Source organism: Heteronotia binoei, chromosome 21, assembly GCF_032191835.1.
Source record: "Heteronotia binoei isolate CCM8104 ecotype False Entrance Well chromosome 21, APGP_CSIRO_Hbin_v1, whole genome shotgun sequence".
Classification (NCBI taxonomy): Eukaryota; Metazoa; Chordata; class Lepidosauria; order Squamata; family Gekkonidae; genus Heteronotia; species Heteronotia binoei.
The window spans coordinates 23,488,445-23,506,438 of record NC_083243.1 but is presented as its reverse complement, the minus strand read 5'-3'; the positions used below and the strand labels follow the sequence as shown (position 1 = coordinate 23,506,438).

The following is a 17,994-nucleotide window of genomic DNA, read 5'->3' as shown; positions in this document are numbered from 1 at the left end:
TTTGGTATCCTCGATCTTAAATAAATAAATCCAAGCTTTCTCAGTCATTCCAGTTCCTTGGACAGACACTTTTATCTGGACTTGTTTGGCAAAAATGCAAAAAAAGCACCCCGGTTCAAAGACGAACCGTATTCCTGACCATACAGCTGTTGAATGTATACATAAGCAGCTGATAATAATCTCAACATCACAATAGCAACATTAGAACTTCTACGTTCCACAGTAGAGTATATCATTAAGATTCTAGCTGCGTATATGAAGAAGCAAGCATTATATATTAATTGCTTACAAGGCAGCTGTTTCTAGTGCCTGCATCACTATGTTTTACTAAGCAATAATAATATATTTAACATGCCAACCTCAAAGATGAAAATAAACACAAGCCAGCTCTGCAATCCCTCCAGGAGACTGACAGAGTTCATCTAATATAATGCAATGGTTTACCTGATTTTTTTTTTTTACTCTACACGATGATAAGCCAACACTGAACTGCCTAGTCAGCTATAATGCTCCATGTCTGAACTCAATTTCCTAGGAGCAGAATTGTTTCAAAAAAAAAACACCCCAAAATCAGACTGAAATAAACTTAAAATGCATCATTCAAATCTGCAATATATTCAAATTCCAATCCCGGCAAAAAAAAAAAAATCTCTCTTAAACAGTATCAGGGGTGGTCTGTGGGACTGGGTGGGGGGGGGGTCCTAATGTACCTCCATGTCAACATGCCCATTTAGGTTAGAGAACTTGCCCTTTTGATCCTTTTGTTTTCATTGTACGGAAATCCGGAATCCAGTTTTGGCAATCTGCTGGTCATGAACGACCATGACAATGAGCCCAGCAGCACCTTTAAGACCAACAAAGTTTTACTTAGAAGAAGATTATAGATTTATACCCCACCCTTCTCTCTGAATCAGAGTCTCAGAGCAAGTTTACAATCTCCTTTACCTTCCTCCCCCACAACAGACACCCTATGAGGTGGGGGAGGCTGACAGAGCTCTTCCAGAAGCTGCCCTTTCAATGACAGCTCTGCAAGAGCTATGGCTGACCCAAGGCCATTCCAGCAGCTGCAAGTGGAGGAGTGGGGAATCAAACCCGGTTCTCCCAGATGAGAGTCCGCACACTTAACCACTACACCAACTGGAAAGCTTACATTCTAAATAAAACTTTGTTGGTCTTAATGGTGCTACTGGACTCTAACTTTGTTCTACTGCTTCAGACCAACACGGCTGCTCAACTGAATCTATCTACATGACAATGAGTATAACATCTGGATTCAGGCCTTTTAACAGTGTCGCAGTGGGGAGGCTCAATTGAACTCCTGGGCCCCAAGGTATGGTTGAAAGACACAGGACCCCATAACTTTGCTGATTCTAAATGGGTCTGGGCAAAGCTCTTTTTGTAGCAGGAACTCTTTTGCATATTAGGCCACACTCCTCTGATGTAGCCAATCCTCCGAGAGCTTCAGGGCTCTTCTTACAGGGCCTACTGTAAGCTCTTGGAGGATTGGCTACATCAAAGGGGTGTGGTCTAATATGCAAAGGAGTTCCTGCTACAAAAAAAGCCTTGGGTCTGCGTCTGATCAGTGCCTGACTGAAACACCTTCTGGGAACCCAAGATAAGCTGCCTTGAGTTCCCTGTTGGAAGAAAGGCAGGATATAAAGTAATAAATAATAATAATGTACAAACTTAATAAACATTAAATATGTTTATAATAAATAATTATATACAAACTTAATAAACACTAAAATCCTTAGGGGGAGAGAGGGAACAGATGACGTTGACACCTGGACAGGATCGTATCTTATACACATGAACATTAGGCAACGGGTGGTCCACTGGCAAATGTGCAAGACGACGGGTTGGATACAGCCTGTATTTTCCAATAGGAAAGAGGAAGAGTCCAGTAGCACCTCACAGACTGACACAATTTGTGGCAGGGGATGAGTTTTTGGGAGTCACTCCTCACTTATCTGAAGAAGTGAGCAGTGACTCACAAAAACTCACACCCTGCCGCAAATCTTGTCAGTCTTTAAGGTGCTACTGGACTCTTGGCTCTGTTCAACGGCCACAGACAGACTAACATGGCTACCCCACTTGATCTACATTTTCCAGTGGCAGAATGGAACTTTCCCTGCCTCCCCGCTACAAATGCAACCAGGGTTGGGGGGGGGGGGTTGTAGCAGGGACTCCTTTGCATATTAGGCCACACCCCCACGATGTAGCCCTGTAAGCTCTTGGAGGATTGGCTACAGAAAAGGGGCGTGGCCTAATACGCAAAGGTGTTCCTGCTACAAAAAAAGCCCTGACTGCAACTCACTGATCTCCCTGAAATTCTTCTCTGGGAGAATGGAGAACACTGAGGAATGATATGAGGAGGATCTGCAGCAGGAAGTGGGCGGGGGGATGTCAGTGAAAATTCCCAGTTTAGATCCATCCCAATGGCTACAATCCACAGAGCACTTGCCTGGAAGAAAGCCGCATTGAATAATATGGCTCACTTTCAGGTAAACCTGCTTAGGATGGCATTCCAGTCAAGTGTAAAAACACTATGCGCCAGGTGCTTGGCACACAATCCCAAACATCACTCTTTAGGAGTTTGTGATGACCCTTGCTGAAACCAGAACCCGATGTATGCTAGCCAATGTACACAACCAGCTAGCTAGGAAATAAAACGAGCAAGATTGTCCCACGGCTACTAACGAATGACGGTTGCATGTACAGGGCTCTGGATATCACTGTTTTATAACGTTCAGTTCATTATGCAAGTGTGGCACTCTATGCTCCCGCACAATCATGGCTTAGCAGAGGCATGTGCCCTCGAAGACTGCTAGTTCTTAATGAATTTTTCATAGGGGCTTCCCCCACAGCTACAAAAATGTTTCCGAAATCCTATAGCAAACTCCTGTGGCAGGTTCTCCAAGTGCTCGTTCCTTATCCTAGTCTGCAACCGCACAAACTGAATACTGCACTTTCAATCCACATTCAATGCACTTTCCAACTGGATTTTGCCAGTTCACATAGTAAAATCCAGTTCAAAAGTGGTTTGAAAGTGGACTGAAAGTGCATTATATAGTGTGTGTGATCACAGCCTTAATAAAGAGTTTTCATGTTGTAGGAGAGCAGCTCCCTCTTCCCTCTGCTACCCAGAGACCCTTAGACATGACACCCAATCACAAGGCTACTCAAGACCATGAATGGAAAGAGTGAGAATTCATAAGATAGGTGGTCACCAGGGCAGAATTCTAGCAGGAGTTCCTTTGCATATTAGGCCACACCCCCTGATGTAGCCAATCCTCCAAGAGCTTACAAAGAAGAGCCTTGTAAGCTCTTGGAGGATTGGCTACATCAGGGAGTGTGGCCTAATATGCAAAGGAGCTCCTGCTAGAATTCCACCCCTGCTGGTCACCATGGCTGGATTCAGATGGGCAGCTCGCAGCGGAGGCCTCTCAGCTGTAAGAAAAGCCAGTGCGATTTGGGATGTCCCGTCACAAGCAGACAGCGCACACCCAGCTGCTGAGAGAGGCACGGGCTGCACGTGCCCCGGAGGAACGGTCGCATTGCTCATGCGCTTGGAAGGCGTTTGCATGGTGTGCCCCAGCCTTTCAGATGGCCTGGAAATGGGCCCTGCAAGTGCTCTGCTTTTTGAGGCGGAGTAGAGCCGGGGGAAGACAAAGGTGAGCGCACTTGCAGCTCAGGACCCCGATGTGCGTAAATGTACCTTTTAAATCCAGGGGTAGGGGGTGGCTGTGTCAGGCCAAATTGCCCATCTGAATTCAGCCCATGACAGTGCCCACATCACACAAGGTACAGTCTTTGTAGCGGAGAGGAGCCTGTGAGCTGTCTGAGTGAACTAGGGGTATGTCTTCAAATATCTTGACAAGAAACATAAATGCTCAAGGCTAAGTGCAACGGGATATTTAAAAATGAGTTGGTTGTTGATGGTAGTTGTAATCCAACCTGAGCCCACTCACGGGATAGAGCAGACTAGAAATTAACACAAATGAATGAATGAATAAATAAATAAATAAATAAATAAATGGTTGTAATCCACACAGAACATCTCTATCAAAATCATAGCACCCCGTTCACAAATGGATACTCCATCACTCATCCACTGCCACATCCAGAGATACAGACACATTCGTACGTGCAAGTTATGAATTAATTCCCCCAAATAGAATTTTCATAGCTCCTGACATCAACTCAAATATAATACGTAATACTTTTCAGTGGAGAGTTTGTACATTTGGCCAACAGCACATCTGTCAAGTGCTGAATACACAAAAGAGGAGAGGTCATGAAAGTTGTACATGCATGTGTGAACGAGTCATATTAATGGTGTTGTGTCTACTGACAATAACTATCTCCTAAATAGGATGCCCAGTGGCGCATTCCTAAAGCCCACTTTGCAGACGTTCCAAGACAACTTCCATACTAGAACTTCAACTAGAGCTACCGAATTAGAAAACCTAGACTGGCTCGTCCACCTGTTAGATCATGCCACTTTTTTCATCCTGAAAAGAAGTTCGTGATGAGGACCGTCCTAGCAAAAACTCCTTCTCGTGAATCAGGCTGTCCAGGAGATCTTCCTGTCGGTAATTGTGATAAACCTTCATGAAGGCCAAAATGGTAATTCCTAGCCAACTCAGCCAGGCCGCCCAGAGGCCGAACTAGAGAGAAAGAGACACAGAAGAGGAGATGAAACCATTACTAGCCCTTCTTTGCAAAATAAGCTGACGAACCATAAGTACAATTTGCAATTCCATTAATATGGCAAACTTTTGACTTGATAACTATCCCTACCAAGATGGCCCCGAAACAGCCAAGACAGCCCCGAAACTTTGCTGGCAAAATTTGCTGATGCTGTGTTGTACTGTGTTCCTGCTGTTGTTTTTTGCATTTTGGACTGAAAAAGAAGATATTAGATTTATATCCCGCTCTCCATTCCAAATCTCAGAGTGGCTCACAATCTCCTTTATCTTCCTCCCCCACAACAGACACCCTGTGAGATGGGTGGGGCTGAGAGGACTCTCACAGCAGCTGCCCTTTCAAGGACAACCTCTGCCAGAGCTATGGCTGACCCAAGGCCATTCCAGTAAGTGCAAGTGGAGGAGTGGAGAATCAAACCCAGTTCTCTCAGATAAGAGTCCGCACACTTAACCACTACACCAAACTGGTCTGATCCAGCAGAGTCCTTCTTATGTTCTTTGCCCATGCTATTTTCTCTTGCTAACTTCAAAGCTACTTTTCATTAACAAAACCAGCTTTGGGGAGAAAAAGACACCAAACTCTACACATATTGGGCTGGCTCCACACATCATTTGGATAAGACTCTATTCTTGCACTTTTTAAATTACTCAACTCCTGGACTGTTTTATCCATGATGGAAAAATCCAGAGATGAATTAGTGCTGTAGCACAAAGACAGTGTAACATCCATCCAACAGGTTGGATGCAGACTAGATGTTTCCACAAGCAGAAGGGTTTCCATTCCTAGAGCACAATTTTTCCCCTTCCCCGAAAGCCTCTCAAGGAACAAGATTTTGGGAGGCATTTTGGGCTGGCATGAGACAGAAGGAGGCAAGAAAATCCCACCCCGTGAGTTGAAATCCTTCTGGAAATGTTAAGTTTGGATCCAACCCAATTTATGGATCCACCTGTCACCACCATTTTGGATCCAAAAAGTAATGCTGTTTCTGAGTCAACGCACGCATGCAGTTCTGAATCATCAGATGCTGAACAAGCGAATGAAGATTAATGATGGACTCATGCATATGCAAACAGATCTTAAGTGACAGTGGGAGTAGAGGATGCCACTTTGTGCAGAGAGAAACACAGCACTGGAAGGGATCTCAAAGCTCATCTAGTCTGACCCCCTGCACAACGCAGGAAAATCAGAACTACCCCCCAGTTTGGTGTAGTGGTTAAGTGCGTGGACTCTTATCTGGGAGAACCAGGTTTGATTTCCCACTCCTCCACTTGCAGCTGCTGGAATGGCCTTGGGTCAGCCATAGTTCTCACAGAGCTGTCCTTGAAAGGGCAGCTGCTGTAAGAGCTCTCAGCCCCACCTACCTCACAAGGTGTTTGTTGTGGGGGGGAGAAGATAAAGGAGATTGTGAGCCACCCTGAGACTCTGATTCAGAATGAAGGGCAGAATATAAATCCAATGTCATCGTCATCAGTGTCGTCTTTGCTCTCCCAGTGACCTCTGCTGTTTGCCCAGAGGGAGGCAAAAGAACCTCCAGGATCCCTGGGCCATTCTGGCCTGGAAGAAAATTTTTTCCTGACCTCAAAGTGGTGATCAACATTACCTGGGAGGGCCATGGGAGTCCAGCACTGGCTCATCCCTTCTTGCCTTCCCTCTCACAGTCTGCCTAAATTCATAGTGAGTCAGGGAATCAGCATTCCTGTCAGGGCCGGCCCATCCATTAGGCAGTCCTAGGTGGCTGCCTACGGCGCGGCCTCGAGGGTGCTGGATTTGGCCTGCCCACCCACCCACCTTCACCTTCTCAGTGAGTGAAATAGGTGGGCACAGCAGCACAGTGCCTGTGCCTCAGAGCGCTTGTGCTGTCCCAACATTCTGAAGCTTCTGGAAGCGATGGTGGCCAGGCTAAGCGAGGGTGGCCGGGCAGCGTGCTGCACTGCATCTGTGGCGCTTGCCCTCACCGGGGCGAGGGAGGGAGAGTGTGGGTGGGAGGGCAGGGGATGAAGAGTATTGGGGCAGGGCCTCACCTTGGGTGCCAGACACCCCGAAGCTGGCCCTGATTGCTGTCAGAGGGCCATTTAGCTTTTGCTTACAAAATCTCCGGAGATGAGCCCCCCACTTCCTGAGGAAGCCCGCTGCACTGAGGAATTGCTGTAATGCTAAAAAAGAATCTAGATCCCTTCCTAGGAACAGTGATATTGTGTGGGATACCATTCAACGTACCTGTGTGATGGCAAACTGGTCGTAGAACGAGGAGTTTTCCAAATTCAGCTCAAGATCTATATCCTGTAACTCTTCACAGCTTGGAGGAAAAGACATGTCGGGTGAAAGGAGGAAGAAAAGAAAATCATTTCAGCCATTCCAAGTGACCTTTCCAAGCTTCACCTGAAGCAAACCTCTATCAAGCTTCATTTTCCAGCATCAAAAGCCCAGCGCTGCATGTAACAGCTGGGTGATAATGTCTTCATTATAACACAATCATCCCACACCTACTGAAACACAGACAGACTTCCACATAACAGCCACTCTTGCAGAATGGCAGCAAACCAATCAAAGCTTGCTTCGGTGTTATCTCACACAGAAATAACGGCGCTCGGGCCAAAATGTTAATGTGCTTTTGTGTATTTTTGCTAACTGTTGCAGTTCCAGTCAATTTCCTTCAGATCGAGAACAGAAGCGATGCTGCATGAATTTTTCAGGCATAGCCGTGCTCTGCAAGCAAACTGTGTTCTTCGGGTCGGATCGTGGGTGGATTTGTTCCACTAATGGTCGAATGGTGCCTGCCCCTGATGTGAGAGTCTCTTCCAAGTGTGCCAAAGGAAGGTGCAACCGTTGGTGGAATAAATCCATAAGCTCCAACCACTTGGAAGAGCCTTTTACACCAGGGGAAGGAAAGCTGTGTCACAGGAAGGTTAGCAGAATAAAACTAGAGGATTCAAAACCCTAAGTTTGTTGGGGCCTTTCCATGCTATCGCTAGAATTCTGATGCATGTTTATAAGTCATCGCACAATACTTGTGAAACACCTGAAAAAATTTTCAGCAAATGTCATGTCAGTGCATACTAAACTACTGAACCTCAATATAGGTAGCCATGTTAGTCCGTCTGTAACAGTCGAAAAGAGCAAGAGCCCAATAGTATCTTAAAGAATACCAAAATTTGAGGCAGGATATAAGGTTTCTTGGGTCACTGTTCAAATACCTCCGGGAATCCAGCAGCACCTTAAAGACTAACAAAATTTGTGGCAGGGTAGGCACTGTTGTGAGAAAGCTGATAGCCTGCCACAAATTTTGTTAGTCTTTAAGGTGCTGCTGGATTCCCGGAGGTATTTGAACAGTGACCCAAGAAACCTTATATCCTGCCTCAAATTTTTGGTATTCTTTAAGATACTATTGGGCTCTCGCTCTTTTCGACTGTTACAGACAGACTAACATGGCTACCTATCTTGAGGTTCCTTTAACAGATACAGCATGAAGACATCTTGGAATTCCCTGGACAGGTCATCGACTTCTGCCCCCCCCCCCCCCCGTTTCCAATTCTTTATCAACAGGGGATATTCAGGTAGCCAGCCCAAGGTTGACTCAGCCTTCCAACCTTCCGAGGTCAGTAAAATGAGTCCCCAGCTTGCTGGGGGTGGGGGGGAGAGTAGATGACTGGGGAAGGCAATGGCAAACCACCCCGTAAAAAGTCTGTTGTGAAAACGTTGTGAAAGCAACGTCACCCCAGAGTCGGAAACGACTGGTGCTTGCACAGGGGACCTTTCCTTTTCAGTCCATAAATGTTGAAAATAATCAATGAAACTTTTAAACAACATTCATAGGGACCAACAGAATCCTTCACTTGCAGCTACTGCTCAAAGACGTCCTCAGCTTGGATCTTTTGAGCATGTGAACCATTTTGGTTGGGACTGTGTTAGGGCCCTATGTCTCTTTATTGTCTTATTATTTATATAAATCATTATTTATTTGTCACTATAGCCTTTGGGTTGTGTTATTGCTTACTCTTACAGTGACTTCTCTCGTTTACAGCTTGTAATATATGCAAGCATTATGGCTGGGAAGCGCCGTAGCTCAGTGGCAGGGCATCGGTTTGGCATGCAAAAGGTCCCAGGTTCAATCCATGGCATCTCCAATTAAAAGACCTGGCAGTAGGTGACGTGAAAGACCCCTGCCTGAGACCCTTGAAAGCTGCTACCAGTCTGAGAAGGCAATACTGACCTTGATGGACCAATAATTTGATTCAATGTAAGACAGCCTCATGTGTTCACGTGAGCTAGGTCTAAGTCTCTGACCTTTTCTGTGCAGATTCATTTAATCAACATGCGTGGATTGTCATAGTCCCAGTGTTTGACTAGGCCTGGAGGAGATCCAGGTTCAAATCCCCACTCAGCCCTGAAGCTCATTGGGTGACCTTGGGGCAGTCTGTCTTTCTAACTTTCCTCAGAGGGTTCCAGTGAGAATTAACAGGGAGGCCTTCTTGAGCTGCTTGGAGAGGCGGCAATAATAAAATAAATAATAGTACAGAAATGCAGCAAAAGGCTCACCTTAAGACTTGAAAAGCAGGCTGCATTGTGAGTAGGCAATATAAGAACATAAGAGAAGCCATGTTGGATCAGGCCAATGGCCCATCCAGTCCAACACTCTGTATCATACAGTGGCCAAAAAACCCAGGTGCCATCAGGAGGTCCATCAGTAAGGCTAGAAGCCCTCCCACTGTGCCCCCCCCCCGCAAGCACCCAGAATACAGAGCATCACTGCCCCAGACAGAGAGTTCCAACAATACACTATGGCTAATAGCCACTGATAGACCTCTGCTCCATATCCAATCCCCTCTTGAAGCTGTCTATGCTTGTAGCCACCACCACCTCCTGTGGCAGTGAATTCCATGTGTTAATCACCCTTTGGGTGAAGAAGTACTTCCTTTTATCAGTTCTAACTCAACTGCTCAGCAATTTCATTGAATGTCCACAATTTCTCATATTGTGAGAAAGAGAGACTTCAATAGGCCAGATATGGACTTCAGTAGACCAAAGATCTGATTTAAGACAAAGCAGCTTCACGTGCAACTAAATGGGAGACAAATCCATGGGTATTGTGCAAAACAGAAAAGGACCAAAAGATATAGTATGCATTACTTAAGCACATGCTTCTGCATTATACCCCCATCCACTAGAATACCCCCACAGATATATTGACTTGGGAACTGTTCCAACAGTGTGTTTCACCCCAGCATGAAATGAAACCAAGAAGTCTCCATTTACCTTTTTGGCATCATCAGAGTAGACTTCAGAAGAGAATATTTGGGTGTTTTTGTTTCAGACGCTCCAGAGCAAAGGGTCGGTAAGACAGATTCTGCCTACTGTTTTTTTTTTCTTTTTTTGTTTACAAACAACTTGGATTTTTACTTGGTGCTGTGAAAAAATTCCAGGGGTTCTGAGGTTTCAGAATGCCTCTTCTCTCTCTGTCTCTGTCTGTCTGTCTCTCTTTCTGTCCCTCTTTTTCTTGCCTTTCCAGTGCTGTCAGCCATCTTGGATGCTTATCCGAATATTCGATTCATCAGAGGTTTTTTTCGGGAAAAAAACCTGAGAGATTTTATAACCGAATATTCGAATAATCGTTGCAGCCCTAAACAGAACATTCACTATGGTATTTTACAACATATGACAATGTGAAACATAGAAATCGATGCTTTAGCAGTGCAGTTAACTTCCATCACGTGACATAACATGTTCTACTATGCATTTTATTATATTTCTGATTCAGGGTACTGCATAATACTAGCAAGTTTGGTATGCATTCTGGAACTGCAGGTTCACGTTGTTATGAAGAATTCCACCCCACCCCACCCCCCTTAAGATCTATATTAATAGCACTGCCTTTTCTTGCAACTGATGGAAATGCTGCAAACCAAACGGTGGTACTGGATTAAAGGCTAAAAACCACTGCCTAAATATTATAGAACAGAGGTCCCCAACCCCCGGGCTATGGGCACGTACCAGGCCATGGCCTGTTAGCAACCGGGCTGTGAGTGGTATAATTATTTGATTATATATTGTAATGTAATACTAGAAATTGTGCACAATTGTATTATCCTGAAACCACTTCCTTCCCCCCAATCCATGGAAAAATTGTCTTCCATGAAACCGGTCCCTGGTGCCAAAAAGGTTGGGGACCAATGTTATAGAAGTAACACTTCATTTTCTGCTCATCCATGGACACATGTACAAGGATGCAGTGATCGGGGTGAGTACCTCTTCTACAGTCCCTGACTCAGAAAGCTCAGGCTAGTCCAATCACATCATCTCTTGGAAGCTAAGCAGGATCAGCCCTAGCTAGCGTTGGGAGGGGAGACTGCAAGAAATACCAGGGTCATGATAAGGAAAACCACCTCTGAATGCCTCTTGCCTTGAAAGCCCCATTGGATCCCCATAAGCAGATGTGACTTGCACTATCTCTTCTGTATCATGTACCTGTCTTCCTGTGTAGTACACAAGTACCTTAATGTTTTGAGGTACATACTACCTCTCGTGTTTTGTGGGAGATTTGTACAAAGGTCTGGCTTCCAGATTTCTGAAGTATTCATGCTGTCTCGGAACTAGGTATGCAATATATTCTAAGATGCAAATACTCTATTTTGCTACAAGCGCAAGTTTGAGCCAGAGGCCCAAATGCCTTGAATATATTTCTTTGCAGACATTTCAATAATGCATACTGGGAGCCCATCAACAATGCATCATGGGAACCAATGCTTCCTCTCAGCTGTGGAATCTTGTGAGCAAAAATTCTACTTCGTGAGCTAAAGGCATTAAAATTGTGAGCTCCTGCATAAATTAGTTTGCTCTGGGGTCATTTTTCCTCAGCTATGACAAAAATGTGTGAGCAGGAGGCTAAAAAACTATGAGCTAGCTCACACTAACTCAGAGGGAACATGGATGGGAACATGTGCAACTTGTGATTCTCTCAATACATAAGGTGTCCATGTGCATATGGGGACCATGTGCATATTTACCATGCATGCATAGCCACAATATATGGAAATGTCAACGGGATTTCTCAGGGTTCTCATTCGTGTTTACTGAGGCTGTACATGCATAGTCAATACATTTGTTGCCCCTGTTTACACAACACAGAGACTGTGCATACCAAGAACACTCTGGGCAAAGTGTGTATCTGTTACCCATATCTAGTGGCCCCTGGTACGCATAGGGTGGCCAAGTCCCCAGCTTCCCATAGTGGGGGACTTTCGTGCGTGCAAAGTACAATAGATACCATAGAGTTTTAGCCTCCCAAATGGCTAGAGCACCCAGGAAAACCATAGAGTTTTCTCAGAAATGCCCTGCACGGGCACTGCCATGTTGATGTCACTTCCAGGTGACATCATCATGCCAGCAATGTAGGGGGAGGTTCCCCCCACCAGCCCAATGTGAGCCAGCGGGTTGGGAACCTCCCGGGCGGGGGATTCCCTGCCTGGACCGGGGTCTTGGGAGCCCTAGGTATGTCAGAAAATGTCTATAATGATTTTACTACTGTGAAACAGTCTACAGCTTTATTGTAGACTGACAAAGCAAGGCCATATAAGGGAGAAATGTTGTCTAAGTCAGTCAGCAACAAAGCCAAAACTCTTCCTCGAACCTGAACTATCAACGGCTAATTTTGACCCTAATTACACAGTTCCTAATCACCAAAGCTCAACTTTCTGGTATGACTACAAATTAACCTATGTGTCTCAAGGTCTATGTTGCCAGATTCAGATATGGGGCAAGCCTAGGGTGGCCAACCTCCAGGTGAGGCCCAGAGGTCTTCTGGTATTACAGTTGATCTCCGGATGGCCAAGATTAGTTGCCCTGGAGAAAATGGCTGCTTAAGAGGGTGGGCTGCCATGGAATTATAGCCCGTTGAAGTCCCTCCCCTCTCCAAACCCCACCCTCTTCAGGCTCCACCCCATAAATCTCCAGGTATTTCCCCACCCGAAGCTGGCAACCCCAGGCAGGCCTGTTGCATTTTTGGCAACTTCCACTCCTCCCACTCCTATCAGTTCTTCCCTACAGTTATTTCAACTGGGCACATTCAGAGGATTTGGGCCAAAGGCAGGGAAATCTGTTCTTGACCTTGCTTAACCAGTCGTAACTTTCCAGGTGATTCCCAAACGGTCCCTCTTCTTGCTTGCTTCCCTTGCGTTGAATTACTACGTTTAGCCCCCTCCCACTTATCTGCCTCCACATGTCAATAGAGACCGTCACCAGCTTCAGTACCCACCTGTAGGGCATGCTGCCTTTGTCGGTAATAGCGTCACACCACATTTTAAAGCCCACGCTCACAATTGTGCTGGCAATAAAGACGATGAACATCACAAAGGCGCTGATCAGCAGATTCAGGAAGGCATAAAAGAAAGAGCTGTATCCAAAAAAAAAAGAAAGAGGAGGAGGGAAGAGAGAAGAAAAGAAAAAGAAAACTCATGAGCAACACAGGAAATCTCTGTGAACCACACAACATGCATGAAGGTGCCTCATACTGGGTCAGCTCTTCAGAGTCCCAGGCTAAGGTTATTTTACAATACCCAGGGATTTTTTTTGTAGCAGGAACTCCTTTGCATATTAGGCCACACACCCCTGATGTAGCCAATCCTCCAAGAGCTTACAGGGCTCTTAGTACAGGGCCAACTGTAAGCTCCAGGAGGACTGGCTGCATCAGGGGGTGTAGCCTAATATGCAAAGGAGTTCCTGCTACAAAGAAAGCCCTGCCAATATCTATTTGCTGATCCTTCTAACTGGAGATGCTGGAGATTGAGCCTGGGACATTCTGCTTGCAAAGTAAATGTTCTACCACCAAACTACAGACCCTCCTTAATCATATTTAGAAGTTGCCTTATCCTGGGCCAGAACCTTGGTCTACCAAGGTAAGTGTTGTCCACTCTGACCGACAGTAGCTCTCCAGGTTAAGAACATAAGAGAAGCCATGTTGGATCAGGCCAATGGCCCATCCAGTCCAACACTCTGTGTCACACAGTGGCCAAAAAAGCCACAGGTGCCATCAGAAGGTCCACCAGCAGGGCCAGAACTCCAGAAGTCCTCCCACTCTTGCCCCCCAGGCACCAGGAATACAGAGCATCACAGCCCCAGTTCTCAGGATGAGATGTTTCATATTGCCTGCTGTTATTTTTAATTGGGATTGCTGGGGATTGAACTTGAGACCTTCTGCATGCTGAGCAGATGACCTACCACTGAGCTACACACCCTGCCTAATAAACATGAACACAGGAAGCTGTCTTATCCTGGGTCAGACTCTTGGTCTTTCAAGGTCAGCCTTGTCTACTCTGACTGGCAGCCACTCTCTAGGATCTCAGTTCACACTCTATAACTTTATCTACTACTGACTCCTTCTAAGTGGAGATGGCGAGATTTGAACCTGGAACATTCTGAATGTAAAAGTCTTAATGAATGCAAAAGACTTAATCTCTAGTCCCACCACATGCTGGCAAAACTTCAGGACTGCCCATCTTGTACCTCACCAATCATGCACAGCAAGTCATCGTGGCCCTGAAAATCCCCATGCGTTTTTGATTGTCAGGAATAGGTCCTGAGATGGCAGGAATAGGTCTTGCAAAAGCACCAGGGAAACCGTCATATAAAGCTTTTCCTGTAGAAAGAGCCCAGGAGGAACTCATTTGCATATTAGACCACAGCCCTGGGGCTGCCAGCTTCAGATGGGGAAATACCTGGAGACCACTCTCTCAATCACACAGCAGAGTTACTGAGCCAAGCCTCTCTTCCTTCTATTGGCTGAGGCTCCTCCCCCTCCTTGTCCTCTAGGGAGGGAGGGAAAGAGCCAGAGTTTCCTTTGTCCATTTCCCTCAATCCCAAGAGAATTTAAGACCATAGCATCAAAATGTCATTTTTCTATGTTTTTAAACTGTTTTATGGTTTTTATGTCTTTTATATGTTTTATGCATATGAATGAGCATGTAAGCCGCTCTGAGCTCGCTTCGGCGGGGAGGGCAGGATAGAAATGGAATTAAATAAATAAATAACAAATGAGTTCAACACCTATGGTAGTACATCTTGATCTATCACAGGGGTGACCAAACTGTGGCACATGCTCTTTCACATATACTATGTGGCTCTAAAAGCCCCCCCCCCCCCCCCAATCAACTGAGAGAAGACATTTGTCTCTTTACACCACTTCTCCAAGCCAAGCCTTGGAGAATGCATTTAAAGTTAAAGTTGCTTTCTTTTTACCTCTCCCTCCCCCATCACCTTGCCTGCCTACCTTCCTTTCTTCCTTGCGGCTCTCAAACATCTGATGTTTATTCTATTACATTAAGCAAGTTTGGCCGGCCCTGAGCTATCGCCTTGGAGAAAATGGCTGCTTTGGAGGGCAGAAGTCTATGGCACCCCACCCTTCCCAGGCCCCACCCCCCAAATCTCTAGGTATTTCTCAACCCAGAGCAGGAAAGCCTACAGAGAGGAGACTACCACACAAACACATACAAACTCTCATCTAGTATATTCCAATGAAGCCTATAAATGGAATAGCCAAGTGTATAACAAAACCCTTTTTCATTGAAAAATAGGCCCGGGATACCTGGTAGGGGAACCTGCTTTGGTGGGATAGAGTTTATTCAATGCCATGGGAAGTTTCGGTGAAGCGTCACCGTTTCGGCCACTCTGAGCTCTGTTTTTGAAAAGGAAAAGAGCAGGATAATCACATTGTATTTACTTATTAGATCCCTGTCTATGGAGGGCAGGCTTTCCTCGGCCAGCACAGCTTTGTCCATGCTCCCATTCAAACAGTGCATTGTTCCAGACACTGGAAAATGTATCCTCGCTCCCCACCCTTATCCTTGAGTCATGCGCACTGCAGCTAAAGGGAAGAGGTGGTTCCTAGGGGACCCCCCCCCAGGGAAAAAGGTGGTTTCTAGGGCATTCCCCCCCCCAGGGAAGAAAAGTGGTTTCTAGGGCATTCCCCCCTCCCCAGGGAAGAAAGGTGGTTTCTAGGGGACCCCCTAGGGAAGAAAGGTGGTTTCTAGGGGACTCCCCAAGGGAAGAAAGGTGGTTTCTAGGGGACCCCCCAGGGAAGAAAGGTGGTTTCTAGGGGATCTCCCCCAGAGAAGAAAGGTGGTTGCTAGGGGATCCCTCCCCAGGGAAGAAAGATGGTTTCTAGGGGACCCCCGCCCCGGGAAGAAAGGCGGTTTCTAGGGGATCCCCCCCACACACACACACGCACACGGTTGCTGATCCAGATCTCCTCTCTCCCGCATCCACCCCCTTGCCGGCGGCGCGCACTTACTCCTCGTGGCCTTTGCAGAGGAGGAAGAGGGTCCGCCAGGCCTGGACGGCGGCGAGCAGGAGGGAGAGGAGGCCGGCGAAGAGGCTGAAGCGGCAGGCGGCCGGGGGCCCCCACTCCTGCACGGTGAAGCGCTGCCGCTCGGCCGTCAGGTTGGCGTTGAGCCACAGGCCCTCGGTGAAGAGCAGGCAGCGGCCGTGGAAGTCGTTGCTGTTCTCCGATAGCGGCACGGCCACGATGAAGCTGAAGAGGAAGGCCAGGAAGTAGCCCAGGCACTGGCCGAAGAGCGAGTTGCTCAGCGCCATGATCGCGCCGCCCGCTGCTGCGCCCGAGCCGGGGAGGGAGGGAGGAGGGAGCGCGCACGGGGGCGCGCGGGTCTCCGCCTCCTCCCCGCGGCGCGCCTGCCTGCCTCCGCCCTCGCCACCGCCCAGAGGCGTTGGATAGCTACCGTGGCGCTGCTTGTCTTCGGCCCCAAGGGGCGTTAGCGGGGCCGGCGGTGGAGGATCGTTCTGCTCCTCTAGAACCCCTGAGAGAGACAGTGTGATCTAGTGGTTAGAGAAGGGGTGTCACACATGTGGCCCCAGGGGCTAGATCAGGCCCCCGGAGGGCTCCTAGCAGGCCCACGAGCAAGCCTGCCAGTTTAGTGTCGTGGTTAAGTGCGCCGACTCTTATCTGCGAGAACCCCACTCTTCCACTTGCACCTGCTGGAATGGCCTTGGGTCAGCCAAAGCTCTGGCAGAGGTTGTCCTTGAAAGGGCAGCTGCTGTGAGAGCCCTCTCAGCGCCACCCACCTCACAGGGTGTCTGTTGTGGGGGGGAGAAGATATAGGAGATAGTAAACCTCTCTGATTCAGGGAGAAGGGTGGGATAGAAATCTGCAGTCTTCTGCTTTTTCTTCTTCTCCCTCTCTCTTGTTTCCTTCTGTATCGCAGCTTGATTTGCCAGGATTTCTCAATGGCACAGGAGCTACAGAGCAAAGCCTCTATTTTCCCCATTGGCTGAGGCTCCTCTCTTGGGGAGGAAGTGGGGGGGGGGAGGAGAGCTAGCTGTGATACTGACCACAATATTTCAGGAGTCCTAATCCTTTAATCATGTTTTAATTTTTTTAAAAAAAAATCTTTAATTGAGTTGATCTATGTCCTTTATAAAGTTTATCTCTCTGCTACCTGGCATTACATTTTATGAGGCACGTGGTCCGGCCCTACAAGGTCTCATTTATGTCACATCTGGCCCTCATAACGAGCGAGTTCGACGCTCCTGGGTTAGAGCGTGTGGAAGCCCTCCGTTGAGCTCCCCATTCTGCCCAGGGCCAGCCCTAGACTGTCTGGCACCTCAGGCAAGGCTAACTTCTGCCCCCCGCTTGCGTGGATAACATCACCGAGTCAGTTGGGGGTTCCCAATTTGTCACCCCCAGAAGACTGGCGCCCTAGGCAATCACCTAGTTTGCATAGTGGCAGGGCCGGCCCTGATTCTGCCATGTAACTCGCTAACCGGTCACATTCTTTCAGCCTTGCCTACCTCATAGGGTACTTGTGATAAAACAGGGGAGGGAGAAACAGTGGATGGTGCTTTGAGTGCCTTGGAAGATAGGTGGGGGTGAAGTCATCCTGGGTAGTTTCATGCTGGTAGCTGTGTTGGTCTGAAGCCACAGAACAAAGTTTGGATCCAGTGGCACTTTGAAGACCGACCAAGTTTGATTCTGGGTATATATAGGCTTGCGTGTGCATGCACACTTCTTCAGATATCATACCAGTATCTGAAGACATGTGCATGCACACGCAAGCTTAAACTCAGAATTAAAAGTGCCATTGGACCCAGGCTCGCTTCTAGACAGGTAGCATTCAACATGCACCTTGTATATTGCAGTCCTTAAAAGAACCCTGGAAGGTTGGCCAGTATGATTCCTCTGGCCCTGGGGGGGGGGGGGTGGGGAGGCAGGTAAGAGTGGCTTGCCTAAAGCTCCACTGGGGCAGAAGCAAAACCAAGAATTTCCAGATATATTGCCCCAGA

The 17,994-nt window shown here is 47.2% G+C and overlaps 1 protein-coding gene across 1 annotated transcript; it reads right to left on the bottom strand.

The window, feature by feature from the left end:
- Nucleotides 1-4,025: 4,025 nt before the first annotated feature.
- On the bottom strand, nt 4,026-16,329 carry TMEM179 (transmembrane protein 179). The gene is made up of 4 exons (XM_060261948.1): nt 15,989-16,329; nt 12,959-13,096; nt 6,928-7,006; nt 4,026-4,670 (listed from the first exon to the last, which is right to left on the bottom strand). Exons 1-4 carry the CDS (start codon nt 16,288-16,290, stop codon nt 4,491-4,493), a joined length of 699 nt encoding a protein of 232 aa, XP_060117931.1. The 5' UTR covers nt 16,291-16,329; the 3' UTR covers nt 4,026-4,490.
- Between the last annotated feature and the right edge of the window lie 1,665 nt (nt 16,330-17,994).

Bases quoted from the DNA above. Each gene is read 5' to 3' on its own strand.
- TMEM179 (XM_060261948.1), bottom strand. From the start codon at position 16,290: ATGGCGCTGAGCAACTCGCTCTTCGGCCAGTGCCTGGGCTACTTCCTG. The intron at 13,097-15,988 runs GTAAGTGCGCGC...TTTTGGATACAG, and splicing joins CTCTGCAAAGGCCACGAGGA to CTCTTTCTTTTATGCCTTCC. The intron at 4,671-6,927 runs GTACGTTGAATG...CTTTCTCTCTAG, and splicing joins ACCAGTTTGCCATCACACAG to TTCGGCCTCTGGGCGGCCTG.